At 41.0% G+C, this 22,516-nt stretch overlaps 1 protein-coding gene across 2 annotated transcripts in view; it reads right to left on the reverse strand.

The window, feature by feature from the left end:
- Positions 1–22,516, reverse strand: part of SIMC1 (SUMO interacting motifs containing 1) — a 92,205-nt gene that overhangs the window by 21,779 nt on the left and 47,910 nt on the right. For both annotated transcript variants that reach the window (XM_008015359.3, XM_008015361.3), the window contains 2 exons: positions 21,673–21,742; positions 9,765–9,919 (listed from right to left, as the gene is read on the reverse strand). In XM_008015359.3, coding sequence (XP_008013550.2) covers positions 9,765–9,919; positions 21,673–21,742 — 225 coding nt within the window. The remainder of the gene's footprint in view (positions 1–9,764; positions 9,920–21,672; positions 21,743–22,516) is intronic.

Here is a 22,516-nt window from a genome sequence, read left to right on the forward strand (position 1 = left end):
TAGAGACGGGGTTTCACCGGGTTAGCCAGGATGGTCTTGATCTCCTGACCTCGTGATCCGCCCGTCTCGGCCTCCCAAAGTGCTGGGATTACAGGCTTGAGCCACCGCGCCCGGCCAGTCAAAACTACTTTTCATGATCACTTAGGTAACCTAGGTAAAAATAGTAGATTGAATATACACACCTAATTTTGTTTCCTCCAAAACCTCACTAATATTATAATAAATAACTTTTGAAAAATATCTACAAGGACGAAGAGAAGAGGAGAGAAGATGATAGCAGTGAAATTTTGAAAGGTGGAAGGCAAATGAAGGATACTCATAGAATATTACATAGTAGTCAATATGAATAAACTACAGTGACAGGCAACAATATGGACAAGTCTTGGTACTATAAAATAGTAAGTGAAAAATAAAATTCTCAGTAGATTACATACAGCATGATACCTTTTAATACAGAGCTAAAGGAACTAAAGTAAAAAAAATATTTTATAGGAATATATGTATATGCAATAAAACTACATAGAAAGCAAAGAAATGAAATGATGAATATGGAACCAAAAAAAAGCCCGCATCTCCAAGACAATCCTAAGTCAAAAGAACAAAGCTGGAGGCATCACGCTACCTGACTTCAAACTATACTACAAGGCTACAGTAACCAAAACAGCATGGTACTGGTACCAAAACAGAGATATAGACCAATGGAACAGAACAGAGTCCTCAGAAATAATACCACACATCTACAGCCACCTGATCTTTGACAAACCTGAGAGAAACAAGAAATGGGGAAAGGATTCCCTATTTAATAAATGGTGCTGGGAAAACTGGCTAGCCATAAGTAGAAAGCTGAAACTGGATCCTTTCCTTACTCCTTATACGAAAATTAATTCAAGATGGATTAGAGACTTAAATGTTAGACCTAATACCATAAAAATCCTAGAGGAAAACCTAGGTAGTACCATTCAGGACATAGGCATGGGCAAAGACTTCATGTCTAAAACACCAAAAGCAACGGCAACAAAAGCCAAAATTGACAAATGGGATCTCATCAAACTAAAGAGCTTCTGCACAGCAAAAGAAACTACCATCAGAGTGAGCAGGCAACCTACAGAATGGGAGAAAATTTTTGCAATCTATTCATCTGACAAAGGGCTAATATCCAGAACCTACAAAGAACTCAAACAAATTTACAAGAAAAAAACAAACAACCCCATCCAAAAGTGGGCAAAGGATATGAACAGACATTTCTCAAAAGAAGACATTCATACAGCCAACAGACACATGAAAAAATGCTCATCATCACTGGCCATCAGAGAAATGCAAATCAAAACCACAATGAGATACCATCTCACACCAGTTAGAATGGCGATCATTAAAAAGTCAGGAAACAACAGGTGCTGGAGAGGATGTGGAGAAATAGGAACACTTTTACACTGTTGGTGGGATTGTAAACTAGTTCAACCATTATGGAAAACAGTATGGCGATTCCTCAAGGATCTAGAACTAGATGTACCATATGACCCAGCCATCCCATTACTGGGTATATACCCAAAGGATTATAAATTATGCTGCTATAAGGACACATGCACACGTATGTTTATTGCAGCACTATTCACAATAGCAAAGACTTGGAATCAACCCAAATGTCCATCAGTGACAGATTGGATTAAGAAAATGTGGCACATATACACCATGGAATACTATGCAGCCATAAAAAAGGATGAGTTTGTGTCCTTTGTAGGGACATGGATGCAGCTGGAAACCATCATTCTTAGCAAACTATCACAAGAACAGAAAACCAAACACCGCATGTTCTCACTCGTAGGTGGGAACTGAACAATGAGATCACTTGGACTCGGGAAGGGGAACATCACACACCGGGGCCTATCATGGGGAGGGGGGAGGGGGGAGGGATTGCATTGGGAGTTATACCTGATGTAAATGACGAGTTGATGGGTGCAGCACACCAACATGGCACAAGTATACATATGTAGCAAACCTGCACGTTGTGCACATGTACCCTACAACTTGAAGTTTAATAATAATAAATAAATTAAAAAAAAAAAAATCTAGAAAACATCCAGAAATTATAAAAAAAAGCAAAAAAAAAAAAAAAAAAAAAAAAAAAAGAAATGATGACCATGCAGAATGATGATCACCTCGGGTGCAAGGTGAGTGAGAAGGGGTGTGGAGATGGGTTCTTGCTATGTTGCTCAGGCTGATGGATGAGGGGTGAGGTAACTGTTAAGGGCTTAATCTTTGATTTGGGAGTAGGTTGAGAGATGCTGATTACAAAATTAAAGGCAACCAATTAACTAAGCAAATAAAGCCACTGTGCCATTTTTTTTAAGATGATGTTTAATCCAAGCCTATGAATGAGGCAAAGGAATACATTTTAATTGACTTAGTGGAATTGAGAAAGCTGAATCCTAAGCCAGCAGGAGAGAAGAGCTATCCTATTTAATCCTATTTACTTAAAAAAAACCAAAAAACAACTTCAATAAGCTCTGTAAGCGGCAGCACCAGGTTTCTCTGAAGTGACAGTGAAAGAGAGGTAAACTGAAATAAGTAGGAGGTGGCCAGGCATGGTGGCTCACTCTTGTAATCCCAGGACTTTGGGAAGCTGAGGTGGGCAGATTGCTTGAGTCCAAGAGTTTGAGACCAGCCTGGGAAACATGGTGAAAACCTGTTTCTACTAAAAATACAAAAAATTAGCAAGGCGTGGTGGTGCATGCCAGTAGTCCCAGCTACCCAAGAGGCTGAGGTGGGAGGATCACCTGACCCCATGGAGGTCAAAGCTGCAGTGAGCTGTGATCGGGCTGCCACACTCCAGTCTTGGGCAACCAGAGTGAGACTCCACCTCAAAAAAAAAAAAGGATAGCCTGAAAGCTGTTTAAGAAATTTTTAGACCTCTAGATCTTCCCCAGTCCTGCAGACTACAAGTTAACTTTGTGGAGAGGTAAACCAGATGGTCTCTGGACTGGGATACCAGGCATGGCTTGGAAGCAGACACTGAAGCAAATGGGGCACTAAATGAACATATGCATGCTGAATGCAGAGACCCTTGCCATCTTCTCACACATGTCTTCCAACACCTTGGCATCCTGTCTTCATCCTTCACGTAAGAGGTTGGATGTCTTCTCTGTAAAACTGAACCAGCCCAAGAGGAAAGACCTTGACTCAAGAAATTGTCTTAGAAATGAGAAATCAGGGCCGGGCGCGGTGGCTCATGCCTGTAATCCCAGCACTTTGGGAGGCCGAGGCAGGCGGATCACGAGGTCAGGAGATGGAGACCATCCTGGCAAACACGGTGAAACCCCGTCTCTATTAAAAATACAAAAAATTAGCTGGGCGTGGTGGCGGGCGCCTGTAGTCCCAGCTACTTGGGAGGCTGAGGCAGGAGAATGGCGTGAACCTGGGAGGCAGAGCTTGCAGTGAGTCGAGATCGCGCCACCGCACTCTAGCCTGGGCAACAGAGTGAGACTTCGTCTCAAAAAAAAAAAAGAAAAAAGAAATGAGAAATCAGTTCCACCTACAGGGAAGTGCAGAAATGACAAGTCCTCTCATGTCTTCACAGCTTCCATTATCTTTTGAGTCTCGCACCTTTAAATATGGATAGACTATAGACTACCAACATTTACCAGACATCTATGGAAAGAGACTGAAATACCTCTCCTTCCTCCCAAAAAAGCAACTCGGAGAAAACAGACATTATGTAGAAGAGAAACAGAGAATAAACAAAAATGAAAATTCTGATTAGCAAAATCAAAGATATGAGATGATACGGATCCAGGAAAGAAGAAAATAAGAATACAGTTTATATTATTAATTTTTTGCAGAGTCAGGGTCTTGCTATGTTGCCCAGGTTGGTCTTGAACTCCTGGCCTCAAGCGATCTTTCCACTTTGGTCCCTGAAAGTGCTAGGATTACAGGCCTGAGCCACTGTGCCCGGCCTATTATTATTATTTTTTAGAGATGAGGGCTTGCTCTATTGTCCAGGCTGGAGTGCAGTGGCACCATCATAGCTCACTGAACTCCTGAGCTCAAGCGATCCTCCTGCCTCAACCTCTCCAGTAGCTGGGACTACAGGCACATGCCACCATGCCTGGCTTATTGATTAATTTTAATAAGGAAGACATAGAGAAAAAATAAAAGAGCTCTGGGAAATTAGAAAGATAATAACAAAAGTGAAAAATCCTGTTTATTAGAAATGAAGGACATTTTTCCAGACTGAAATGGCCCACTGAATGTCCAACACAATGGATGAGTATAAACCTAGGAAAGGCACATTTGGCAAAAAAAGAACTTTACAAACTTCCAGAGAGAAAAACCAGGGCACATACAAAGACTCGGTAATCAAAATAACTTATGTCTTCTTTTTTTCCCCCCCCCGACAGGGTCTTGCTCTGTCACCCAGGCTGGAGTACAGTGGCACAATCTTGGCTCAGTGCAACCTCTGCCTCCAAGGCTCAAGCGATCCTCCTATCTCAGCCTTCCGAGTAGCTGCGACCACAGGTGTGTGCCACTACCCCCAGCTAATTTTTTGTAGTTTTGGTAGAGATGGGGGTTTGCCATGTTGCCCAGGCTGGTCTTGAACACCTGAGCTCAAAGTGATCCACCCACCTCGGCCTCCCAAAGTGCTGGGATTACAGGCGTGAACCACCACACCCGGCTACTTATGATTTCTTAACAGCAATTCTGGAAGCTAGAAGACAACGGAAGATTTCCTTTGATGTTCTGTAGAAAAGTTATTTCTAAGCAAATCATATATCCTTAGCCTAATTATCAATCAATGCATGAGAAGAGAAAGACATTTGCAGACAAACAAGATCTCAAAAACTTTACTTCCCATACACCTTTCTTAGAAAGCTACTAGGAATGGATTCCTTAAATGAAGGTAAGAGCCATGAAAGAGAAAGACAGGACAAACAAGTCATCCAACCTTGAAAAGCATTAAAGGGGACTCTCAAATTTACAATGAAGACTGGAAAAGAGGACGAGTGATCCAGATTGAAGGAGATCAAAACATTCTACCTCAGATTTTTGAGAAGAAACTAATAGGACAACCTGGTGTGAATAAATATCTTGAGGGGATATTGAGACCAACTGAGGCAGGAAAATAGGGTCTGGAGGCAGGGAACCTACAGCCAATTCATGTTGAATTCCTAGGACTAAATCAAAAGAAAAACCCCAATTTTCCATGCCCAAGTACCAAAGGACCAGAGGCTTCTCCCTTTGCAACCCTGGCCTCCTCCCACAACTAATCAAACTGATGGCAGGCCACTACTTCATTACATAGGGTGTACATCAAGTACAATGGGAAACCTCTAGAGGGTATTTAAACCCTAGAAAATTCTGTAACCAGGCTCTTGAGTTGCTTGCTTGGGCCTGCTCCCACCCTGTGGAGTGTGCTTTCGTTTTCAATAAATCTCTGCTTTTGTTGTTTCATTTTTCCTTGCTTTGTTTATACATTTTGTCCAATTCTTTGTTGAAGACGCCAAGAACCTTGACACCCTCGGGAGGGTGTCAACTAGGAGAGAATTTGGGGTTGAATTCTGATATGTACAAGGAAAGCAAGAAACTTAAAAATAGGATAATTATTAACCTTAGGGAAAACAAAAAGATACGAATAAAAGGAAAAGCAATCACGGTTTAGTACTTAGTAAAATTCTGACTAGCATACATAGTTATAGTAATAGAAACATTGAACACTGATATAAAAATTATAATTATATTAATGATATAGGGGCTGGGAAATATGTGTGTGATGGGGAATGTGGGGAGGAAAAAGAGCGAACTCCTTATCTTTCATGTGAGAAGTCAACAGATAATGGCTAACGATGAAAAATCAAGAAGCGGCACTGAAAGCATGTTATTTTGCCATATGGAGGTAAACATTAAAAATATCAATTAAAGAGAAACAAAAATGCAGGTAAGGAGACCTGGAGACAAGTGTATTTCTGAAGTCTTGTAGAAACTAGCCTATTGTTTGTATGTGTAGTTCAAAATGAAAGAAAGAAAAGAAAATCCCTTAAGAGGGGGTCATATGGAGACTGATCATCTCTCTCTCTCTTTTTCTTTTTTTTTTTTTTTTGAGACGGAGTCTTGCTCTGTCACCCAGGCTGGAGTGCAGTGGCGTGATCTTGGCTCACTGCAAGCTCCGCCTCCCGGGTTCACGCCATTCTCCTGCCTCAGCCTCCCGAGTAGCTGGGACTACAGGCACCCGCCACCACGCCTGGCTAATTTTTTGTATTTTTAGTAGAGACGGGGTTTCACCGTGGTCTCAATCTCCTGACCTTGTGATCCGCCCACCTTGGCCTCCCAAAGTGCTGGGATTACAGGCATGAGCCACCGCGCCGGCCTCTCTCTCTTTTTAAAAATAGCTCTTTGAGGTATAATTTACATACAATAAATTGCCAAAGTTTTGTTTGATGAATTTAGATAAATACATGCATACATCCTTGTAATCACCAACTCAGTCTAATATCCATTTCTTAATGAATCAAAGATAGTTCATTTTCCTGCCAACTGAAACAAATGATTGTTTTCATTGAGTAAGCACAAAACAGAGGACCTGGCCTAGATTTACAGGTCACAAACACCCCTCAAGAATGCCTATCTTTGTTGTTGTTGTTGTTTTGTTTTTGAGACAGAGTCTTGCTCTGTTGCCCAGGCTGGACTGCAGAGGTGCAATCCTGGCTCACTGCAACCTCTGCCTCCCAGGTTCAAATGATTCTCGTGCCTCAGTCTCCCGAGTAGCTGGGATTACAGAAGTGCACCATCATGCCTGGCTATTTTTCTACTTTCACTAGAGGTGGGGTTTTGAGGCCAGGCTGGTCTCAAACTCCTAGCCTCATGTGATCTGTCCCCCTTGGCCTCCCAAAGTGCTGGGATTACAGGCCTTAGCCACCATGCCCGGCCCAAAATGCCTTTATTTATGAGACAAGAGTTTTCCTCTGTTGCCCATGCTGGAGTATAATGGCACGATCTCGGCTCACTACAGCCTCCACCTCCTGGGTTCAAGCAATTCTCCTGCCCTCAGCCTCTCAAGTAGCTGGGATTACAGGTGCCTGGCACTATGCCTAGCAAAAAAAAATTTTTTTAAATGTATTTTTTAGTAGAGATGGGGTTTCACCATGTTAGCTAGGCTGGTGTCGAACTCCTGACCTCAAGTGATCCGCCCACTTTGGCCTCCCAAAGTGCTGGGATTACAGGTGTGAGCCACTGTGCCCAGCCTTAAGTGCCTATCTTTAAACCCAAGAGTCATACCTTGTACAGTGAGAGGCTCACACCACAAGAGGTGAAAATGAAAGCAACCGAGAGAACAGTGCCTTGTGTATCCCACTCACTCTAATGCCTAGGCAGCAAAGCATAATCGTAGATGGAATTGTTCTCGTTATATAAATTATTTTTCACTTTTTAAAATTTATTTTTTATTTGCTTTTGAGACAGAGTCTCACTCTTGTTGCCCAGGCTGGAGTGCAGTGGTGTGATCTTGGCTTACTGCAACCTCTGCCTCCCAGGTTCAAGCGATTCTCCTGCCTCAGTCTCCCAAGTAGCTGGGATTACAGGCGCATGCCACCACGCACGGCTAATTTTTGTATTTTTAGTAGAGACGGGGTTTCACCACGTTGGCCAGGCTGGTCTTGGACTCCTGGGCTCAGGTGATCTGCCCGCCTCGGCCTCCCAAAGTGTTGGGATTACAGGCGTGAGCCACTGCGCCTGACCAATTTTTCACTTTAAAATTCAACTGTGCTGTCGCTGATCCTCTGCTTACTGATTTTGCACCCTTAAAATGATTAAGATTTAGATAAAATACCACATATAGGGAAATAAATATGGGCATGCAAACTAAGGGGGTAGGAAAGCTGACCAATGCCCAAAACATAATGAAACGTCCTCCTTTTTATTAGAGGATTTATCATAGTCAATACCCCATGTTGACCTGTGAATACTACTTTCAACAAATATGTAAGAACATATGAGAACGTAAGTATGAGTGGAAGAGTTTCAATGCTGCTCTGAACAAAGAGATGCTGGTACACCCTTCTAGTAAGAGCCATTTCCAAAAAAGCAAGGGATGTTCAGATGCTCAACATATGATGGGATTACATCTGGATAAACCCATCTGATATAGCTTTGATATTTGTCCCCTCCAAATCTCATGTTGATGTGATCCCCAGTGTTGGAGATGGGGCCTAGTGGAAGATGTTTGGGTCATGGAGGCAGATCCTTCATAAATGTCTTGGTACTGTCCTCATAGTAACGAGTGAGTTCTCACTCTATTAGTTCACTTGAGAGCCGGCTGTTTGAAAGAGGTTGGCACTATACCCTTGCCCCCAGTCTTCCTTCCTTCCTTGCCAGGTGATACTCCAGCTCTCCTTCACCTTCTGTCATGAGTGGAAGCTTCCTGAAGCCCTCACCAGAAGCAGATGCTGGAGCCATGCTTCTTGTACACCTTGTAGAATTGTGAGCCAAACAAACCTCTTTTCTTTATAAATTACCCAGCCTCAGGCATTCTTTTATGGCAACACAAAGGGACTAAGACATCATTGTAAGCTGAAAACATTTTAAGTTGAAAATGCATTTAATGCACCCAATGTACCGAACATCGTAGCTTAGCCTAGCCTACCTTAAATGTGGTCAGAACACTGACAGCTTACAGTTGGGCAAAATCATGCAACACAAAGCCTATTTCATAACAAAGTGTTGAACAGTTTATGGAATTTATTGAATACTATACTGAAAATGAAAAACAGAATGTTTGTTGGGTACTTGAGGAATAGTTTCTACTGAATGGTTATCACTTCAGTACCAATGTAAAGTCAAAAAATCCTAAGTCAAACCATCATGAGTCAGGGCTGTCTGTAGTTCCAAAAGAAAAATTCCAGCCCACGATCCCCTACCCTAAAGGTCATACTTTCCCCCTTGGTATAAGCATATAGTAGTTCCATGCTTCCAGAAACTCTCACTCTGATTCTGCAAAAAAAGAGCACATGCTTACTATCTATTGTACCTTGTCAACTACCTGACCTATTGTTACAGATATTACTTTTCAGAAACTAGTAGTGACAAATGAGATTTATATTGAGGTTCATCGGGGGATAGGAATAAATGTAGGTTAATAGAAACTAAAAAGTTTTATATAAGGTTCTCCCCTAGATCTCATAATGTTGTTTGGACAATATTGAAATAGACCAAAGGAAGTCTGTTGGTCTTGAGAGAAAAATCACTCAAGCTATGTGGTACCTGCCGCATTGTTGGTTTCTTTTATGATTATCAGGAGGGGGTTATTTTATGATTAGCTATAGTTTTATTTTTAAAAATTAATAATTAATTATATTTTTGAGACGGAATCTTGCTCTGTCACCCAGGCTGGAGTGCAGTGGCACAATCTCGGCTCACTGCAACCTCTGCCTCCTGGGTTCAAGTGATTCTCCCACCTCAGCCTTCCAAGTAGCTGGAATTACAGGAATGCATCACCACACCCTGCTACTTTGTGTATTTTTAGTACAGACGCGGTTGTGCCATGTTGGCCAGGCTGGTTTCGAACTCCTGACCTCAAGTGATCCGCCCACCTCAGCCTCCCAAAGTACTGGGATTACAGGTGTGAACCACTGCATCCGGTCTATCTGTAGTTTTAACAATTAGCCCTACTACACTACCTACTGACTAGAAAACCTCACCTGGCTGATATTCTGGCTTCAGCAGCTGCCCACCTATAATCCCTTACCTCTTCCCATCTCAGGGCTCAGGTGGCTGCTCACCTGACATTGTGGGGCTGCTTGTCACAGGACAGCACCATGTTTGCAATGGACTGCTGCAGGTGCTGCCGTTGTCTCCTCAGGGTCTGCTGGAAGTCATCTTCTAGGGTCTGAACGACATAACGCAGGAAAAGGACTCGCCCAGGCAGAGTCTGTCCCTGTGGGAAAAAGAATGAAAAGTCAGTCTTCTCAGTCTCCTGGATGACAGTCAACATTGGGCTCTCATAAACACTAAGCCCAAGAGAAGGCCATGCATTAACAAGAATGCCTGTGCTTAAAAGAGAGGCTCCCAGGAGAGGGTAGGTAGTCTGGGTCATTATGAGAGAGGACAAATAGGGTGACTGCTGAAAGAATCATACCTTATAAGATTTCAGAAACCATTTTTTAAGTATTATTACTTGTTCAAAGGATCTAGTCATCTGCAAATAATTATAATTTTCTAACACCTAAGTTGCAATCAAATATCTACTGGAATCTCTAGGATTGTAGATCATTTGACTTAAGAGACCGCCATGGGAAGTTAATCTCTCCCTGTCACTGAACCTATCAACCTCAGGATATACCCAAAACTACGGATGGCAAAACAGAGAAAGAGAAACTGGTTCTTTAATGACTCCTGTGCTGCTAGATCAAACTGCCATGATGGCCACTCTGCTGATGAACTTCCAGTCATGGGACCTGATTGAGCCAAGTCTGTTGGCTTGGCTCAACTTGACTGCTGGGCCAAGTCTGAGTTGGGTATTCTGTTACAGGTGAAATGATCCTAACTGACAAACAGTTGAAGAGCATGGGCTTTGGAGGCACGCAGCATTCAGTTTTTGTTGCTGTTTTAGACCTAGCTCTGTCCCTTATTTAAGCCCTCTAGAACTTGGCGTCCTCGTAGTTTATACGGGGATAATTCTAACCTTACCAAAGACAGTGTAAGTACTTCCACATAGTAGGCAGGCATGCACAATTTGTTGGTTTCCCTTTACTATGAGACAAGTGCTGGGAGTTTAGGCTTCAAACTTTAAAGAACGAGAGATACCAAACTATTTCGGGACTATGTGGAAACCTCCGAACTCCAGGGAATAGGTATATTTTCTCAGAACATAAACTAATGGACCAGGATATGATTCAGTCAGTAGGAAACTAAGTGACCATTCTAAATACATAGCATTTCTTTCTTTTTTGGGAGGAGGTGACAATATCTTTGTCTTCCAAATGTGTTTATTTTTCTCTAATCCTTGATAACTGATGCAAATGCTTTTTTAAAAAATCAAGTACCTGTGCTAGATTTTTCTTTTTTCTTTTTGGAGTCTCGGTCTGTCACCCAGGCTGGAGTGCAGTGGCGCAATCTCGGCTCACTACAACCTCCGCCTCCCAGGTTCAAGCAATTCTCTAGCCTCAGCATCCCGAGTAGCTGGGATTATAGGTGCCTGCCACCAAGCCCGGCTAATTTTTGTATTTTTAGTAGAGACAGGGTTTCACCATAATGGTCAGGCTGGTCTTGAACTCCTGACCTCAGGTGATCCACCCGCATTGGTCTCCCAAAGTGTTGGGATTACAGGCGTGAGCCACTGCGCCCAGCCTTGTGCTAGATTTTTGATAAAAAGTCTTCTACTGACACCACTCTCCACCACTACTTGTGTTCTCCAGTATCCTAGAATAATTTTAAACTCATTCTTCTAGAAGTCACCATAAACATCTCTAAAGAAATAGACTTTTATTATGATTTCTTGATTTATCAACTGTAGACCTTATCTATTGATTTCTGCTATGCTAGGTAAGAATTTACTTAGGCCAAACTCCTACCTCTTCTCTTCCTAAAATAAGTGTATTTCTATTACCCACAGACAGTTATCTCTTGACTCCCCATTTTGGAAGATAAGAATGTTACACCAGCCCTACTATTTTCAGAGGTCCTGTCGCTTTTCATCTTCCAACCTTTATCTTCTATACTTTCCATTTTACATCATCAAGGCTAATAAAATTGTCTCTTATGCTTTGTATATATTCTAAATGTTATAACTACATGGTGTTTACAGTGTCAGGATTATGTTAAAAGTATTTACTAAATACATTTACTAAATACTTTTAGTAAATCCACATAGTAAACTAAGAAAATCATTCCTTTCTTGTGAAGTTTTTTGTTTTTCTAGAGTTTTGCTTTTTTCTCCCCTCCTTTAACTACCTGTAATTATAATATACCTCTTTCAACTCCTCAAGAATAGTGCTGAATCTTGAGAATACCTTTTTTTTCCCCAAATAATTCGCGCTCTCTCTCTCTCTTTTTTTTTAAATAATGTGGGCTGGGCATAGTCATTCATGCCTGTGATCTCAGAACTCTGGGAGGCTGAGGTGGGAGGATCATTTGAGGCCAGGAAACAACACCAGCCCAGGAAACATAGTGAGACCCCATCTCTACAAAAATAAAAATAAAAAAATGAGCCATGCCTGTAGTCCAAGCTACTTAGGAGGCTGAGGCAGGAGGATCACTTGAGTTCAGGAGGTCATGGCTGCAGTGAGCTATGATCATGCCACTGCACTCCAGCCTGGGTGACGGAGCAAGAGACCTTGTCTCAAAAATAAATAAATAAAACAACTTTATTAGCATACCATAAAATTCAGCCATTTTAAAAGTACAATTCAATGATTTGCAATAAACCTACTGAGTTGTGCAAACATTACCATAATCTATTTTTAGAACATTTCCATTACCCCAAAAGATCCCTCATGGGCACTTACAGTTCCCTTTCCAATCATCAGGCCAAGGCAACCACTCATCTGCTTTCTGTCTCTCTAGATCTGCCTTTTCTAAACATTTCTTAGAAATAGAATCATATAATATGTAATGTTTTATGTGTGGTTTCTTTCACTTAATTTTTTTAAGGTTTGTCTGTATTATTAGTATGCATCAATAGCTCATTGCTTTTTATTACTGAATAGTATTTCATTTTGTTTATCCATTCACCAGCTCAAGGACATTTGGGTTATTTCCACATTTTGGCTATTATGCATAACACTGCCTTGAACATTTGAATATGAGTCTTTCGCTGATAGACATTTTCGTTTTTGTTGGGTCTATATCTAGAATTGGAACAGATAGGGTGAATAAATTTATGTTCAACTTTTAAAGAACTGTCAAACCATTTTCCAAAGTGCCTGCACTATTTATATTCTCATCAGCAATGTACGAGACTTACTGTTCTCCACATTCTTGGCAATGTTTGTTATTATCTGTTTTTTCTTTAACAAAACTTTAAAACTTGTGATAAAGGCCAGGCACAGTGGCTCACACCTGTAATCCCAGAACTTTGGGAGGTCAAGGTGGGTGGCTCATGAGGTCAGGAGATCACAACCATCCTGCTAACACGGTGAAACCCAATCTCTACTAAAAATACAAAAAATTAGCCAGGCATGGTGACGGGTGCCTGTAGTCCCAGCTACTCGGGAGGCTGAGGCAGGAGAATGGCGTGAACCTGGGAGGCGGAGCTTGCAGTGAGCCAAGATTGCGACACTGCACTCCAGCCTGGGCGACAGAGCGAGACTCTGTCTCAAAGAAAAAAAAAATTATTATAAAAACCACATTATCATTAAATTCACTATCTTAAACATTTTTAAGTGTACAGTTCAGTAGTGTTAAGTATATTCACAGTCCTGTAAAAGATCCCCAGAACTTTCCATCTTGCAAAACTGAAACTATATCCATTGAACAACTTCCCATTTTACACTCCCTCATACTGTTTTCCATAGCAGTTGCACCACTTTACAATCCCACCAAGAGTGCACAAAGGTTCTGATTTCTCCAAATCCTTGCCCACCCTTATTTTTTGTTTTTTAAAAAATAGTGGCCATTCTAATGGGTATGAGGTGACATTGCATTGTGGTTTTGATTTGTATACCTCTAATGACTAGTTATATTGAGTATCTTTTCACAAGTTTGTTGGCCATTTCTATATCACCTTAGGAGAAATGTCTATGCAAGTCCTCTGCCCATTTTGAAATTGGGTTATTCATTTGTTGTCAAGTTGCTGGAGTTCTTTATATATTCTGGATATTAACCCTCATCAGATAAATGATTAATACATATTTTCTCTCATCCCATAGGCTGCCTTTTCATTCTATTTTTGTATTTTCTATTTTTATTGCTCACTCTGTTGACGCATAGAAGTTCTGGAGTTTGATGTAGTACTATTTGTCTATTTTTGGTTTTGCTGCCTGTGTTTTTGGTATCATATTCAAGAAATCAATTGCCAAATCCAATGTCATGAAGCTTTGCCCCATGCTTTCTTCAATGAATTTTATAGATTTGGGTCTTATATTCAGGTCTTTAATGCATTTTAAGTTAATTTTTATATGTTCAGAGTCCAATTTCATTCTTTTACAAGTGGATATCCACTTTTTCCTATGACATTCAGAGACTGTCTTTTCACCACTGAGTAGTCTTGGCACCCTTAATGAAGGTCACTTGACCATGTACCAAAGGTTTATTTCTGGGCTCTCTATCCCATATGTCTATCTTTTTTCTTGTACCACACTGCTTTGATTACTGTAGCTTTATGTTTTACAGTCAAGAAGTGTGAGAACTCCAACTTTGTTCTTTTTATTTCAAGATTGCTTTGACTGGCCAGGTATGGTGGCTCACGCCTGTAATCCCAGCACCTCGGGAGGCCGAGGCGGGTGGATTCCCTGAGGTTGGGAGTTCAAGACCAGTCTGACCAACATGGAGAAATCCGTCTCTGTTAAAAATACAAAATTAGCCAGGCATGGTGGCACATGCTTGCAATCCCAGCTACTCGGGAGACTGAGGCAGGAGAATCGCTTAAACCCAGGAGGCAGAGGTTGCAGTGAGCTGAGATAGCGCCATCGCACTGTAGCCTGGGCAATAAGAGCTAAACTCTGTCTCAAAAAAAAAAAAAAAAGATTGCTTTGGCTGTTTGGTGTCCTTTGCAAGATACCAACTGTTTTTTTTTTTGTTTGTTTGTTTTGTTTTTTAAAAAGACAGAGTCTCACTCTGTCACCCACACTGGAATGCAAAGGCAAGATCTCAGCTCACTGCAACCTCTGCCTCCCAGGTTCAAGCAATTCTCTGGCCTCAGCCTCCTGAGTGCTCAGATTACAGGTGCCCACCATCATGCTCGGCTAAAGACACCAACTTCTGAAAGACTAAAAAGTTGGTGTCCCTTGGGATTCAACATTAATTTTAGGATGGAATTTTCTATTTCTACACATACACACACAAAAAAATGCTGTTGGGATTTTGATGGGAATTGTGTTGAACCTGTAGATCACTTTGGGTAGTACTGACATCTTAACCATATTAAGTCTTTCACTCCATGAATACAGGAAGCTTTACCATTTATTGGTGTCTAATTTCTTTCAACTTTTTGTAGTTCTCAGTGTACAAATATTTAACCTCCTTGGTTAGGTTTATGGCTAAGTATTTTATTCTTTTTGATGATACTGTAAATGAAATTGTGTTATTTCCTTTTCAGATTTTTCATTGTTGGTTTAACAAAAATGCAACTGAGTTTTGTGAGCTGGTTTTATATACTACTGTTTTACTGAATTCACTTATTATTTCATTTACTAGTTTTTTTTTTTTTTGGTGAAATTTTAGGATATTCTACACATAAGATCATGTCACCTGTGAACAGAGATATTTTACTTCTCCCTTTCTAATTTGGATGCCTTTTCTTTCTTTCCCTTGACTAACTGCTCTGTCTAGGACTTGAAGTACTATGTTGAATAGAAGTGGCAAGAGTAGGCATGTCTGATTTTAGAGGAAAATCTTTCAGTCTTTCACCATTCAGTATGACGCCAACTGTGGGCTTTTCACAGATGGCCTTTATTATGTTGAGGTAGTTTTCTTCTACTCCTAGTTTGAGTGTCTTTATCGAGAAAGGGTGTTGAATTTTGTCAAATGTGTTTTCTGCATTAATTGAGGTGATCATGTGTTTTTTCTCCTTCATTCTGTAATATGGTGTATCACATTTATTTTCATATGTTAAACCATCCAGGAATAAATCCCATATGTTCATGGTGTACAGTTGGCTCTCTGTATCTGTGGGTTCTGCATCCATGGATTCACCCAATTAAGATTTGAAAATATTTGAAAAAAATTTACATCTATACTGAATATGTACAAATGTTTTTTCTTGTCATCATTCCTTAAACAATGCAGTATAACAACTATTTACATGTAATTTACATTGTATTAGGTATCATAAGTAATCTACAGATGATTTGAAGTATGTAAGAGGATGTGTATAGGTTATACAGGATTTAAACATCTGCAAATTTGGGTATCCAAGGAAGGTTCCGGAACCAGTCCCCCCATGTAGTCAACCAAGGGATGACTGCATATCCTTTTAATGTGCTGTTGAATTTTAGTTTGTTAGTATTTTGTTGAGGGTTTCTTCATCAACATTTATCAGGTACATTGGTTGGCAGTTTTATTGTAGTTTTTTCCTTTTCCTTTTTTTTTTTTTTTTTTTTTGAGACAGAGTCTTACTCTATCGCCCAGGGTGGAGTGCAGTGGCACCATCTCAGCTCACTGCAACCCCTGCCTCCCGGGTTCAGGTGATTCTCCTGCCTCAGCCTCCCCAGTAGTTGGGATTTCAGGTGCATGCCACCATACTCGGTTAATTTTTGTTATCTTTAGCAGAGATGGGGTTTTGCCATGTTGGCCATACTGGTCTTGAACTCCTGGCCTCAAGCAATCCGAACACCTTGGCCTCCCAAAGTGCTGGGATTGCAGGCATGAATCACTGCGCCCAGCTGCTTGTAGTTTTTTGATCTGGCTTTGATATCAGGGTGTATCATGCTACTAATAAAGGCATACCCTAGACTGGGTAATTTATGAAGGCAAGAGGTTTAGTTGACCTACAGTTCCACATGGCTGGGAAGGCCTCACAATCATGGCAGAAGGTGAATGAGGAGCAAAGTTACGTCTTATATGGCAGTAGGCGAGAGAGTTTGTGTAGGGGAACTCCCCTTTATAAAACCATTAGATCTCATGAGATTTATTCACTATTATGAGAACAGCACAGGAAAACCCGCCCCCATGATTCAATTACCCCGCACCGGGTCCCTTCCATGACACGTGGGAATTATGGGATCTACAATTCAAGATGACATTTGGGTGGGGACCCAGCCAAACCATATCACAGGGTAATGCTGGCCTTATAGAATAAGCTGAAATAAAATCCTCCTTCCGTTTTTTGGAAAACTCTGAGGAGGATTGGTGTTAATTTTTATTTAAATGTTTGGCCAAATTTACTAGTGAAGCCACCTTGTTGCAGGCTTTTTTGCTGAAAGGTTTTTGATTACTGACTCCTTACTTGTTATTGTTCTGTTCAGATTTTTTATTTTTTCATGAGTCAATCTTGGTAGGTTTCCAGGAATTATTCCATTTTTTCTAGGTTATCCAGTTTATTGGGAGTATAATTGTTGGCAGTATTCTCTTATAATCCTTTTTATTTCTGTGGCACTGGTTGTAATGCCCCCCCTTTCATTTCAGATTTTAGTAATTTTTAAAAATTCTATCACTGAGCTATCAATACTGATTTTAGTAATTTGAATCTTCTCTCTTTTTTAATCTAGTTAAGAGTTTGTCAGTTTTGATCTTTTCAAAAACCCAACTCTGTGGCTGGGTGCAGTGGCTCATGCCTGTAATCCTAGTACTCTGTGAGGCAAAGGTGGGAGGATCACTTGAGGCCAAGAGTTCAAGACCAGCCTGGGCAACTTAGCTGGATTCCCACCTCTACAAAAAATAATAAAAAAATTAGCTGAGTATGGTGACGCATGCTTGTTGTCCCAGCTACTTGAGAGGCTGAGGCTGGAGGATGGCTTGAGCCCAGGAGTTCAAGGTTTCAGTAAGCTATAATTGTGCTACTGAGCTCCAGCCTGAGTGACAGAGTGAGACCCTGCCTCAAAACAAATGAAATGTTTGAAAACCTCATATCTTAGTGTTGTTCATTTTTTCCCTATTCTCCATTTATCTCTGCTCTAATCTTTACTATTACCTCCCTCTGCTAACTTTGGGTTCAGTTTCTTCTTTTCCTACTTTAGATATAGTCAGGTTGTTGGTTTGAGATCTTCTTTTTTAATGTAAGCATTTATTTACATCTGTAACTTCTTAGTGCTGCTTTTGCTGCATCCATGTTTTTGTATGTTGTATTTCCATTTTAATTTATCTCAAGGTATTTTAAAATTTCCCATGAGAATTTTTTTTTTCTCTGAACCACTGTTGTGTGTTGTTTAGTTGTCATATATTTGTTTTCCAGATTTCATTCTGCTGTTGATTTCTAGTTTCATCCTACTGTGATTGGAAGATACTTGGTATAATGTCAATGTTTTTATATTTTGTTTAAGTCTTGTTTTGTGGCCCAACCTGTGGTCTATCTGGAGAAAATTCCATGTACACTTGAGAAGAATGTGTGTTCTGCTGTTTTTGGGTGGAATGTTTTGTATATGTCTATGCTGAAATGGCTTATAGTATTGTTCAAGTCCTCTGTTTTCTTATTGATTTTCTGTCTGGTTATTTTATCCATTATCGAAAGTGGGGTATTGAATCTCCTACTATTATTGTGTTGTCTATTTCTTCTTTCAATTCTGTCAGTGTTTGCTTTATAGATTTAGGAGGTCTGATGTTCAGTGCATATATATTTGTAATTTTTATACCTCCTTGGCGAACTGACCCTTTTATTATATAATGTCCTTCTTTGCCACTTGTAACAGTTTTTGACTTAAAGTCTTGTTGTCATCTATTAGTATAGCCACCCTTGCTCTCTTTGGGTTACTATTTGTGAGGAATATCTTTTCTCATCCTTTCATTTTCAGCAAGTCTTTCTTTCTTTTGTTTTTTAGAGACAGGGTCTTGCTCTGTCACCCAACTGGAGTGCAGTGGCACTATGATAACCTACTGCAGCCTAGAACTCCTGGGCTCACGGGATCCTCCCACCTCAACCTCCACAGTAGCTGGGACAACAGGTGTGTGCTACCATGCCTACTAATTAAAAACAATTTTTTTTAGAGACAGAGTCTTTCTATGTTGTCTAGGCTGGTCTTGAACTCCTGACTTCAAGCAATCCTTCTACATTGGTCTCCCAAAGTACTGGAATTACAGGCATGAGCCATTGCACCTGGCGACAAGAGTTTGGTATTTGAAAACATAAAGTGAGACTCTTGTAGATGGCATATAGTTGGATCCTGGTTTTGAGTCCATTCAGTTAATCTCTGTCTTTTAATTGGGGACTTTAATCTATTTGCATTTAAAATAATTACTGATAGGGAAGAACTTACTATTGCCATATTAATTATTTCCTGTATGTCTTGTAGCCTTTTCAGGCCTCCTTTCCTTTGTTACTGCCTTCCGTCATTTTTCATTGATTTTTTTTGTAGTGACATGCTTTGATTTCTTTCTCATTTCCTTTTGGGTATATTCTATAGATATCTTACTTGAAGTTACCATTGAGATTACATAACGTATCTTAAAGTTGTAACAATCTAGTTTAACAACTTCAGTTGCATACAAAAACCTCTACTTCTTTACTACTCCACCCCAATTTATGTTATCAATGTCTTAAGTTAGATATTTATATACTGTATACCCATAACTTATTTTATTTTTTGAGACAGAGGCTTGCTCTGTTGCCCAGGCTGGAGTGCAGTGGCATGATTTCGGCTCACTGCAACCTCCGCCTTCTGGGTTCAAGTAATTCTTGTGCCTGACTAGCTGAGACTGCAGGCATGCACCACCACACCCAGCTAATGTTTGTATTTTTAGTACAGACAGGGTTTCACCATGTTGGCTGAGCTGGCCTAGAACTCCCGACCTCAGGTGATACTCCCACCTCAGTCTCCCACTCCAGGAAAGGCACGGTGGCTCATGCCTGTAATCCCAGCACTTTGGGAGGCCAAGGTGGGCAGCCAGGCAGCCTCCAGACAAGTCAGTACATTGTATGCATGGTCCACTCTTTTGTTTCTGGCCCAAGGGAAGAGCCAAGGTATGGGAGGTTTTCTCCTGGTTGAACCATGCTTTGCCGGGAAGGGAGAGGCACATGGGCATGCAAAATGCCACCAACTTTCCTAGCACTTTTGATAGACTATGCTTTTGGTTAGGCATTGGCCTGGGCACTGAAGCTTCTTAAGTCAGCTCTAGAGTTCTCACGGTGATATTCTGGCCTGTATATGGTAGTTAATTCAGTGTCTCCATGGGGTAACAAGGGCCTGGAGCTTCCTAGTCTACCATCTTGCTGATGTCTCCTAGACTGTTCCTATTTAAAGTCCTCAGTTATTTCACTCCAATCTGGACTAATTGCTTCCTAGGTGTGCTCTTCATTGTAATCTTGGGACTTCTCTTCAATATTCTCCTGGGTTAAATCTGATGTTCCCTGGATCCCATGCCTCCCCGCTTTTTTTGATTACTTCCTCATGCCTTTGATACACTACCTCAGTAACCTCCTAAGAAACAGGGTGTGGGGATATATTCTCAAATTCCTGCATAGGTGGAAATGTCTTAATTCTATCCTCACACTTAACTGATAGTTTGGCCATGTACAGAATTCTAAGTTGAAAGTAATTTGTTGTCGCTAATTGCTTTAGGTGAGCAGACAAAAAGTTGGCTATTAAACTCGGGGATCCTTAAAGGTCAGAATGTGGAAGACCTTTTTCCTGTAGCACCAACTCTGCACTAGCTGTCTTTGCTTATTACAGACGGTTCATTCAACCCTTTTTTTTTTTTTGAGATGGAGTTTCACTCTGTTGTGCAGGCTGGAGTGCAATGGCATGATCTTGGCTCACTGCAACCTCCACCTCTCGGGTTCAAGCGATTCCACTGCCTCAGCCTCCTGAGTAGCTGGGATTACAAGCCTGTGCCACCACACCCAGCTCATGTTGTATTTTTAGTACAGACAGGGTTTCTCCATGATGGGCAGGCTGGTCTCAAACTCCCGACCTCACGTGATCTGCCCGCCTTGGCCTCCCAAAGTGCTGGGATTACAGGCATTAGCCACCGTGCCCAGCCTCATTAAACTTTTTTAGACAATAAATTCTCTCACTTTTTGCCTGAAGGTAGGTAACCTGGCTACTGATCCTCCTGTCCTCAGCAATGAAGAGGTTGGCTGTTCCATCCACAAACTTTCAAAATAAATATCCAATTACAGCCCACATCTGACTCCTGCCCTCTATTAGATACTGTGTTTCTAAGTCCAAGACCTCTCTGGTGCTCTAAAGGGAAGATTCGTCCTTCCTTGGCTGTAGCCTCTCTACATATATGTGGCTTTCTCTGCCCAGATTCATCAGTCATTACTCTTATATTCTCTGTAGGTCTCCCTAATCTTCATTCAAATCTACTATCCTTCCCCCTTTTTTATAGCCATGAATTTATAACTTTCTCTATTCATTTACTATTATTTTTAATGGGATCTCAAGGAGAGGGATAAGTAAATATACTAAATCTTGAATTGGAAGACAGCACATACCATTTCAATAGGAATTTTTTGGCAGGGGTGGGAGTATCAGGAGGGAATAATGGTGTAGACTTTATTACCAGATTTACTGTCACTTTTCTTTTCAGACAGGGTCTTGCTCTGTCACCCAGGCTGGAATAGTGTTGTGATCATGGATCACTGGCCTCGACCTCCTAGGCTCAAGGCTCAAGCAATCCTCTTGCCTCAGGCTTCCGTGTAGCTGGGACCACAGGCATGTGTCACTATGCCTGGCTAAATTTTTTATTTTTATTTTTGTAGAGACAGGGTCTCACTTTGTTGCCCAGGCTGGCCTTGAACTCCTGGGTGCAACCTGTTCTCCAGGCTCGGCCTCCGAAAATGTTGGGATTATAGGTATGAGGCATGGTACCTGGTATCACTTTTCTTTACAGTTAAAACTTCCCCTACAGAAGATATAACCTCGTAATTGTTGTTACCTCTTCCTCCATGACATAGGTGAGCAGTTTCCAGTCCCACTCCACTGTCTTGGCATTGGCTGGATGTAGCCTGAAAATCAAGTGAAATCAATTAGAATTATGGAGAATTTAGAGGGAGAAGGGATGGGATCTGGAAGGTGATAGAAGGAAGAAGCCTATTCTTATCCTCCATGCTCTTGCTCACCCTCTGGTATTATACCATGTCAATCTGAGAATAGTGGAACTTCATTGTTTTTTGCTACCCAGTATCCACTCCCCTTTTGGAAAGCTTTAGTACTATAATTTTGTCTTAAGAAACCAACTCTTCACTACTCTTAACCAACTAGTTTTACCTACCAGAACGCCAAAATGAAGTATATGACTTTTTTAGCCAATCATGCTGTTCTACCCCTCAATTCACAGTGATTGGCTCAAAGATATAGTCATGTGTCTCATTAGGCCAATTAAATCCTGCAAGACTCAATTTCAGAACTCTTGGGTGACTATAAAGGAAACAGACACTCTCTCCCACTGGAAGTGTCATAAAAGCCTGAGGGTGAGAGGGCTACCACACGCAGCCCAGAAACAGAACCAAAGTAGAGCTGCAAAATGAATCCTGGTAACCATTTTTGTATACTGAATCAAGTCACATCTTACTCCTAGGTTTCTAGTAACAAGAGGCATTAAATTCTCTTTTACCAGTAGTTAAGGTCTGCTTGGACTGGGTTTCTTATCATTTGCAATTTAAATAACATTAATATACTAAATCACCCACTGTGTAACAGGTTAAAAAAGCCTGTCAAGAGAAAGCTATGCCCTGAGTCCAAGATCCCTAGAAGATTCACCAACAGCCAGAGGTTACGGT

The sequence above is a fragment of the Chlorocebus sabaeus genome, chromosome 23 (genome assembly GCF_047675955.1).
Source record: "Chlorocebus sabaeus isolate Y175 chromosome 23, mChlSab1.0.hap1, whole genome shotgun sequence".
Taxonomy (NCBI): Eukaryota; Metazoa; Chordata; class Mammalia; order Primates; family Cercopithecidae; genus Chlorocebus; species Chlorocebus sabaeus.